This window comes from Echinops telfairi, unplaced genomic scaffold (assembly GCF_000313985.2).
Source record: "Echinops telfairi isolate 266 unplaced genomic scaffold, ASM31398v2 ScPeMD7_7469;HRSCAF=8507_0, whole genome shotgun sequence".
Lineage (NCBI taxonomy): Eukaryota > Metazoa > Chordata > Mammalia > Afrosoricida > Tenrecidae > Echinops > Echinops telfairi.
Window position 1 is genome coordinate 47,949,152 of NW_022111372.1, and position 9,925 is coordinate 47,959,076.

General features: G+C 40.9%; 1 protein-coding gene across 2 annotated transcripts; it reads right to left on the reverse strand.

The window, feature by feature from the left end:
• Window positions 1–917: 917 nt before the first annotated feature.
• Window positions 918–6,754, reverse strand: LOC101645782 (olfactory receptor 2Y1-like). 2 transcript variants are annotated; one of them, XM_045284801.1, is made up of 2 exons: window positions 6,736–6,754; window positions 918–1,822 (listed from the first exon to the last, which is right to left on the reverse strand). In XM_045284801.1, exon 2 carries the CDS (start codon window positions 1,674–1,676, stop codon window positions 918–920), a length of 759 nt encoding a protein of 252 aa, XP_045140736.1. In that variant the 5' UTR covers window positions 1,677–1,822; window positions 6,736–6,754. The 2 variants fall into 2 exon arrangements, with proteins under 2 accessions (XP_045140736.1, XP_004697229.2); XM_004697172.2 differs by lacking the exon at window positions 6,736–6,754 and having other exon boundaries at window positions 918–1,838.
• Window positions 6,755–9,925: the final 3,171 nt, after the last annotated feature.

The window sequence follows — 9,925 nt, forward strand, 5'->3', positions numbered from 1 at the left end:
ATGAATATACAAATGTGCTGTACACAATTGATGTATGTATGGATTGTGATGAGTCATTTGAGCCCCTAATAAAACGATTAAAAAAATCTGATTCCCTTTCCAACTACCTTTCTTTCTAACCTCAATCTTTCCTATTAAATCCACCCTCAAAAAAAAAAAAGAAAGAAAGAAAGAAAAGAGACAGAGAATTAACAGGGTGTTGCCACAGGGGGTGGATTTAGGGTGACGGAAAACCCGGACATCAACTTCACCTCATGTTTACTATTTTAAATTGGATAAATTAGATAAATCCTATAACATTCTATTTCATCATGAACAAATAAGAAATGTATCAAAATGATCTCATAATGTTGCGGTATCCTTGATAACCCATTCTGCTTCATATAAGTACTTTTACGTATATTCTCTTTATTTGGTACAAATATCATAAGAGGGTTGCATTTAGAGGCCTTAGAAATCGGCCTGAGATGTGTGCACATGGTCAGGTTCACAGTTAATTTGTAGAATGGAAGTCAACTCTTCTCTTTAGCTTTTGGGTATATATTACATGGCATTCTGAGAATCATTGACTTTAGAACAGGAGCTATCAGTTTGAATTAAGTCTTCTCTCACTCTCAGACTTGCTTACACACCACCTCTTCACCAAGGTGACTGCAGTCTTCGATTTCCAACTTCACTTCTTTGGAAAGTTGTAATCAATACTTAACTTCCTCTTGCAAAATGATCATAGACATTGAACTAAAAAGTAGTCCCATAGGATTCCCACTTCCAAGACCAAAACAAGGAAGGTAATGTACTAAAACCTTGAGGTGCACCAAGGGCGATGTTCTACGGATTACCTGCCCTTCCAGGAACAGGATGCGCTTCATGATCTGAGTTATTACAATTACATTGATCCTGCTTCCCCCCTACTACCCTTAGTCTCTTCCTTTCCACAGAACCTTCCTCAGAGCCCCTTTCACATCTTTGTTCCTTAGGGTATAAATCAGAGGATTGAGCATAGGGGTAATTATAGTGTAAAACAGGGCAACAAACTTTCCTTCACTCTGAGAATAACTACTCGTGGGTTGGAGGTATGTGTATATGGCTGAGCCATAAAAAAGGGAAACCACTAGGAGGTGGGATCCACAAGTCCCAAAAGCCTTCCTGCGTCCAGCAATTGAATTAACTTTCAGAACTGCCCGAGCAATGTGTACATAGGAGGTTAGAATTAGTGCTGCAGGAACCACCAAGATGATGACTCGGGCCACAAACATCTTCACCTCTGTCCCTTGTGTGTCCTCACAAGCCAGCTTCAGAAGCACAGGCATCTCACAGAAGAAGTGGTTCAGCTGATGGAGGCCACAGAGGGGCATGGCCATCATGAGGCCTGCCTGAACCAGAGAGTTCATGGTGCCTCCTACCCAAGAGATGGCAGCCAGTGCCTGGCAAAGACGGGGGTGCATAATGGTCAGGTAGTGAAGCGGTCTACAGACTGCAGTGTAGCGGTCAAAGGCCATTACTACCAGGAGCACACACTCTGTGGATCCCAATGCGAGGGAGATAAAGAGCTGGGCCACACACCCTCCATAGGTGATAGTCCGGTCGGGTCCATGAAGATGGATCAGAAGCTGGGGCACAGTACTGGTGGTGTAGCAGAGATCCAGGAAGGAGAGGTGACACAGGAAAAAGTACATGGGTGTGTGCAACCGAAGGTCCAGGTGGGAGAGGGCGATGATAGCAGTATTGCCAAAGAGAGTTAGGGAGTAAAAGATGGAAATAAAGACCAAAAGAACACATTCCAGTTGAGGCCAATCGGAGAAGCCCACCAAAATGAAGCCTTCTCCAAAACTCGTGTTGAGCCTTCCTGTGGATCCTGGTGATGTTAGATGTGCTTCTGATGAGGCTTTAAGAGAAAAGCATGAACATGTAAATACACAATAGAGGGACTGTGATTTTTTTTTTTAATACAGTAGCAAAAACCTTGTCTGAATTGTGTTCAGATCTGTGGGAGAAGTCAGAAATTGTAAATGATGAAATAGGATATCTGGCTAAGGAGATTGTGGGAAACTGACAATGTGGGAATATAGGGATTATATTCCCTAACTTATAACAGAGGGAATCTGGAAAGCTAGTTTTCCATGGTAGGAAAGCCACCACTTTGGTAAGTTAGTGATAAAGTCCAAGCACATTATCCTATTTTAAATATCATTCCCACAGATTCTCCCCTAATAGCTATGCTGCCTTAAAGTGAGCACCTGGTTGATCCTGTCCCACTATAGAAGCAGACATTCCCTGATTATCTCCTCCTGCAGCAGCACCCAATGCCCCCATATGCCTTCCCCCAATGCAGGTATTGGATTTCCTCACCTGTGATTACCACCCACCTGTGACATATGTAACTCCTGAACATGTGTGATTTATGGCTACCTGTAAATGCCTCAAGACAGTAAAAACTCCCTCTCTCTTCTCCCACCTCCACGGTGGCCACCAAGAGGGGCTGAGGTGAGCATGCTAGCATGAAATGTGTCTGACTCCTTTATTTTATCTTCTCTCCTACATATCTCTGCTATTCTCTTTGATTTTATTATAATCCTTATATATGATTGCTATACAATTGCACCTATGGACCCTGAGGTTGTTAGAGGCTGGTTTACTCTAAGAAATGGCAACCATCATGTGGCTGTAAGAAAAGAATTCTTTTGAGTTATACCCCATGTACAATTGTATGGCCCCACCAGACAGTAGAGTGAACCGGGGAACTTGTGTGAAGTGAGGATCCTCTTGGGGGATTAGCAGGTAAGTAGGAATAAGAATAGTAGTAAAATATTTTAAAGAGGACAATGGGGCAAGACGGAATCAAACCTAAGACTTATGTTCTTACTCTGGCACATTTAATGAGAAAACAGAAGTTAATAGTAACAAATAAAAAGATACAAGATTTTCTATAAGTAGTAAAAAAGTATAATCCTTGGTTCCCAGAGGAAGGAACATTAGATGTAGGAACTTGGGAGCATGTAGGTACAAATTTAAAGAGCACACAGAGAGGGGCAGAGTATCCCCCTGCAGACCTAGTCTCTGTGGCTCAAGTTAAGATAGCTTTAGAACCTCCACAGACAGAGCAGGGGAGGAATGAGGAACAGCATTGTAAGGAAATGCCTGAGATAAACTATCCAACAGTATAGAAGCAGCAAAAGTGATCCAAATTGAGTATCAGGCAGATGAAAAGATTTTGACAGACTGAGAAAAATCAGCCTGAATCAGAAGGGGACATGATAGTAAAAGCATCTGCTCCCCTGCTGGTCTAGAGAAGTCTAGGGATGGTAAAACAATAAAGCAAGCCAGTGCAGGAGGTAAAGAGGAGGAGATCAGCTCCCAGGAACTGCAACCTAAGACAGCTAACAGGGAAGAGGAAGTTTGGGAAATCAAGTTTAAAGATACCAATCGAGAAAACCAGTACAGAATATAGAAGCAAAGAGGCAGCGTGTAGACAAGAACCTTTACTTTCAAAGGTAGAAAGAGGGATTTCAGAAGAAGGAGATTTAGAAATTATGATGGCTTTTCCTGTTAGCGTTATTAGCAGACAGCCTGACTTGCACCACCCAGAAGGAGTTCACAGCGCATTCCCCTTTGAGTTACTAAACGATCTCAAGCAGGAGGTCACTGACTATAGCCCACACTCTCCTTTTGTAATTAGCATGATAAGATCTTTGGCAGAGTCTGAATGCTGGATCCCTGCTGACAGGAACATTCCTTTCTCCTTCAGAATTTTTGCAACATAGGATCTGGTGGAATGGATAAGGGTTTTCACAAGCTCATAGAAATTTTGAGGATTGAACAGATATAGGAATCCATTAGTTGCTAGGGGATGAGAGCTATATCACAGTTGAGTCACAATTATAGTTTACTGAACTGGTATTCACATCAGGTACATGAAGTTTGCCTAAGGGCCTGAGAAAAAATTATACCATCAGGAGAGAGATGGCCCAGTTACACTGCTATAAAGCAGCAGGATGATTATCCTGTGTAGACTTTGTGTCCCGATTAGAGGATGCTTTATGCAAAAGTGTCAGAAATGTGCAGGCAGTGGAAGATCTAGTTTACAAACTATCTTATGAGTTTGCTCATGAGGACTGTAAAAATGCCTATGTCCCTATTGGAAACAAGGCACCCTTTTAGATTATTTTAGAATATGCTGGAATGTGGAGACAGATGAATACAAGGCAGACCTACTAGCCACTGTTTTGGCCAACTACATCAGGCATACAGAGAAATGCTTTAGATACAGAAAGATAGGTCATTTTCAAAGAGAGTTCAGGAAGCATAGGCCAATCAGCCTGGCCATGAAAAGCAAGCTTTGGCCTGCACCAGAGCATTGGCCAGGACCACCTAGATCATGTTTAAAAGAATCCAGACTTTGCCCTACTGAAGGAAGGGAATTCGTTGGGTGAACCAATGTCGCTCAAGATTCAGCAGTAAGAGATTTCTATTAGCAAATGCTTTCCAGCTGGGAAATAGGGAACAGAACTTGCTCCAAACCCAGGGGTCTTCTACCTAAAAGAACTATAGAATGCTTATTAGGAAGGTCCAACCTAAATTTCTCAAGGTGTTCAGATTGTTACTGGAGTTCTTGGTCGGGATTGTGAAGAAGAAATTAGGGCAGTGATAAAATCTGATATACCATGGTTTATAAAGAAGGAAGATCACTTAAACCAATTTTTGCTTCCTTGAGTTTCTAGAGTTAAAATTTATATCTATCAGGAAAGAGGACTTGAGAAATCTGACCACACTAAATCAGAGGGCCTTTTGGAATGTTGCTCTGCAGAAACAACAGTGCCCCAAATTGAATTAGAAATTGAAGAGAAAGGGTTTTTTTAACTCTGGATAGGGTGTCACTTTATTAGGACATCCACAAGGGCCTAAGGCCCGCCCACTAACTTCCCCTAAATCAAGCGTAGAGGGAATAAGAGAAGTTAACCAAGACAGACTATTGCAAGATTGTAAAATCCTACAGTGTAAAAAGCCTGAAGGGCAATATGGCTTAATGGAGCCTGTAACCTTACTGGTAAACTTAGAGGGGGAAAAATGTCTGTTTGGTAAGTTAGATCGTGTTTAAGATCCCGGTTTGCTAATCACCTGTAGGAAGGGTTATGCATTTATGCTATTGCAAAGAGAAAGCTGATGGACTCCCTTTAGAAGGATGCAACCATGTGTGGAAAACGATGAAAGGCAAGGACATAGGTCCTAGAATTTTCACCAAGGGTGTGCCATCTTTTCTTAAATAGGGTAAGTCTAAGACTGATGAATCTAAGCAACTATCACAGCAGAAATCCATCAGCTTCAACGGAAAACTACAGAGAAAGCCTGAAATTTAGACGCTGACTGCATCTTGGAGTTCTATAGGGAGGAAAACAGGCCCAAGAAGCTACATCTGTGGTCTTCCGAGAAAAGAATGAGACCACTTCTGGAGCAGTTGAAGATCGGCAGACCAGTTGGAAGGAGCATTGTGAGCAAGGGCTTCCTGATTTCAAAGGGTGGGCCACAGCTTCCTCCATTTCAAAAAGTTGGGTCTTTGGCATTTTGGTTCTGAAATGTAGGACTTCCATTAAAGTGTAGCAAGGTAATGGGTCCCTGAGGGTACAACGCTGTGGGAACAAGAAGTCCATGCTCAAGGGACAGGAGAATGGGGCCTACTAGGGCCAAAAGGTGTGGCCAAGTTATCTTCTAGTCAGATCAACTAGGAGAATGGGACTATCAAAGTCAAGGGAGCAGAGTTGCTATCCCAGTAGATCTGGGCATAGGAGCTGAACCCCAGAACTGAGGTGCCTCCACCAAGCATCCAGAAGGGGTAGCCAACACCCAGAGTCTGGAGAGTAGGGACATTACCTAGACGGTCTCAAAGAACAAAGGACTACTTTCAAGCTAATGTCGATTGTTCTGCTAGGTTTTTGACTTGGTGGGTGCCCATTCCTTCTTTTCCTCTAAGTTCTCCCATTTGTAATGGAAATGTCTACAACATGCTTACCATTGTACTTTGGAAGCAGAAAACTTGATTCTACAATTCAGAAGGTCACAGATAAAGAGGAATTTCACCCCAGTATGAAATAGTCCTAGAAACTCACCTATATTTGATTCAGGTGATTCAGAAGGTGAAATTGTGGGCTTGAAGCTTATTTGATGTAAGACTTTGGAAAGTTAAGATGCAATGAGTGTGTTGTACATGTGGCAAGGACATGAATTTTGGAGGACCTAACAATAAAATGTTATGGGTTTAAATGTGTAACCCCAAAATATGTGCTGTGAATCCTAACCTCTCATAAGCATATTTTGGGATGGGTTGCCCTTGTTTTGTTAATCAGGGAGGATTTGTAGGGGGTGTTTTGAGTTTATCTACTTGGGAATAAAAGAGATTAGATAGACAAGAGAAAGAGACAGAGATGAGGGGAGAGAGATGCCACATGTAGATCCACCAGGAACAGAAGATATAGAAACAAAGGTCTTCCTCCAGAGTCGAAAAAGAGAAAAAGTGTTCCCCTGGAGCCCAAACTCTAAATTTGGACTTCTAGCTCACTAAGATGTGAGAAAATAAAATTTTATTTCTTAAAGCCATTCACTTGTGGTATTTCTAATATGGCGGCATTGTATAACTAAGACACTCCCCATAACCTTTTACTTGTACAACCAGCAGAAAAAAAGGTAATGCTTCTTGTGAAGGAGATAGGCCTGTGTGGTGCAAACAATGAAGCACTCAGCTACTAACTGAGAGCTCGAAGGTTCTAATCCACCCAGAGGCATCTGGGAAGAAAGACTTACAATCCTACTTCTGAAGGATTACAACTTTTGAAAACTCTACTCTAAAACACATGGGGTCCTCATATTTTGGAATTGATTCTACAGTAATTGGTTTGGTCTGGTTTATGAAGGACATAGATTTCTATATTATTTTGTAGTATTCACTTGCTGTTAAGTGCCATCAAGTCACTTCCAATCCATAGCAACCCTGTGCACCACAGACTGAAACAATGTCCAGTCCTGCACCGTCCTCACAATCGTTCCTATGTGTAAATGATTGTTGCCACCACTGTTCACATTTGGTGCCCCTGCTGGCATTTGAAACACCAGTGATATAGCTTTCAGCATCACAGCAGCACGGACTAGTGGAAGTATGCCCTAAATACTCCTAAATCAGGAATTGTAGTATCTACTTTGTTATTCAGTCATGCTGTATTTATTTTCTAGGGAGATCACTGACCAGGGAAAACGTTCACTTGAACCCTATCCCTGTTGCCTGCTTGTTCCATAAGTTTAAGCAGACCCATTCATGTCTTGGACCTGGTATTTCCTTGTCCTAAAGTAGAGATAATGTATTATGGGAAGGGTCAAATGTAGCCATATGAAAGCTGCTGGTAAAAATGTAGCATTTGTGCACTATGTTGTTCTCTTCTGCTTGGTCTGTTAGGTAGCATGTTTCAGTAGATTGGGATTCGTGAATAGTGAAGATGAAATCTCATCTTTGATCTCTGGGAGCTCATGAGCTCGCCATTCCTGGAAACCCTGCTCAAGACTAGCTGAGAATTGTCACAAGGATTGAGAAGAGTGTAGACTCATCCATTTTTAGCAGTGGGGTGGGGTGGCATGGAATTATCAACAAATATCCTTAAGATAATAAGTCACCATGCCGCTAATACACTCCACTTCACAGAAACTCAGTAATCCACCTTCATTGTTCCCTCCTCCCAGCCCAATCCTTTTGTATCTTTCTCTCTGCCATCTGTAACATTTCATTAACAATCCCTTTACGTGCTTTCATCCCTCTCTGAGCTGTGCTCTCCTCGGTTGTAGAGAATATATGAAAACTCACTGCCATGAGTCAATGCTGACTCATAGCAACCCCCTGTGAGTTCCTGAGACGGAAGCTGGTTATGGGAGTAGAGAGACTAGTCTTTCTCCCGAGGAGCTGTTGGTGCCTGACCGTAACCCAACTCGTAACTATACCACCATGGGCTAGAGAATATATAGAATACCAAAATAAATATTAACATCTTACCTTAAGGACACAAAGGAGAACAATGAAGAATACAATTGCAACTTAGATTTTTAAAAACAGCTCTCATGTTGTTACATTTGGCCTTTACCACAATGCAATCCTAAAGTGAGGCAATACATCATCTCTACTTTAGGACAAGGAAACACCAAGCCCAGATATTAAAGGTTCTGGTTAAACTGATGGAACAAGCTGGTAACAACTAACCATACCCAACCAAACCCACTGAGATTAAGTTGATTCCGACTTATAGAAACCAGATAGGAAAGTATATAACTGCCCCATAAGACTTCCTAGGCTATACATCTTCATGGAAGATGCCACAACTTTCTCCCACAGAACTGGTGGTGGGCTTGAACCACCAAAATTTTGGTACAACCTAGCTCTTCAATCACTGTGCCTCCTTATGGTACATCAGAGGTACTAAATTAGTGTTACTTTATTCACATCATACAGTAGTAAGTGTTAAATAGATTTGAATACAAAGTTATCACTCTTCTTTCAAATTTCATGGAACTTTATTTACACTAAGAAAAATTCAGATGAATTACTAATATACTTTCACAAACTATAGAAGTGGACTATGCATAAAAAATTGCTCTCCTTTGACACTGATATTTCTTGGAGTATAAAAAATTTTTAAACGAACTATAGTGTGTCAGCAAGAAAAACAAATGAAAAAAGTGATTATAACCCTATATATTCAATTAAGATAGTCTGTGTCATTCTGTTTATTGTCATGGGAAATTTTGCAACAGAAATTAGTGAAGGTTATGTAACATGATTAATGTAATTAATGTTACTACACATGAAAAATCTTGAATTGATAAATATTGTATTACAGTATATCTATGTCTATATATCATACCTCAAAATGTATATTAAAGACTATCAGCAAAAAAATCCCTGATGAATCAACTAATTCCAGCTGAGTATTTGGAAGCCATTCTTAATATCCATGTGAAAACTTTAGATAAAAATGTAAATTAATAATATTGGTTACATGTAGTCTAATCAATACACTGAAGCTATTTTCTAAAAGGCCACCATAGTAAAATGCAACAACATTGGAGTTCCTACATCAGAACCCCACAGATTTGCATAGCTACTGACCAAATATGCCCCTTAGTACATTGGACGTTGTGTCATTAAAATTCACTCAGTGATACTTCATTTATCTTGTTCTGAAACAGAGAAAATTTGTTTCATCATATTTTAACAGGAATTAAATGGCATGGTGCCTTGCAATGGCTGCATTAGGGATATATCATACACATTTTGAATACTGATCTATCTCCATACAACTATATCTACTTTTGCTTACCATTGTGTCTTCATCTTTCAGCACAGTGTCAAGTGAATAAAAGATTCTCAATAAATATATGAGCTGGCATTATGCCTGGTACACATACATGTTCTAGGTATTTTTGTAATGAAACCTTTTCCCAATATCTACATCTTTTAAAAACCATCATTTTTTGCCCTGCTTCTTAATTGCCAGCCATTGGCCAGAGTCCTGGTGAGAATGGGCTAATCTCCCAGAATCACAGCATCCCTGTCTGTCCCATCAGCTCTCTCACAAGATTGGTGCCAATGGCGCCCTGTATTGAGCCCACCTTGCCCCACTCTCCATGCATTGGCCTTGTCTATAACTGTCACTCATGAACCAGTTGCTGCAGTTAGTGGTTTTCCAATCCCTCACAGAGCTTTACTGTCTTCAGTCTTCCTATGATATCTATTGCTAAGGTCTCCTCGTTTGATATGATTACCATAAAAAGAAACATTCTTCTTAAATCCCTCCTGAACAGGAAACTCAGAAAATCCCTGGGGTCCCTTTCCAGCTTCGCACAGCAGTTGCAAGTTAGACCCTCACATGGACCCAAAGATGGGTCTCTTGTAAAG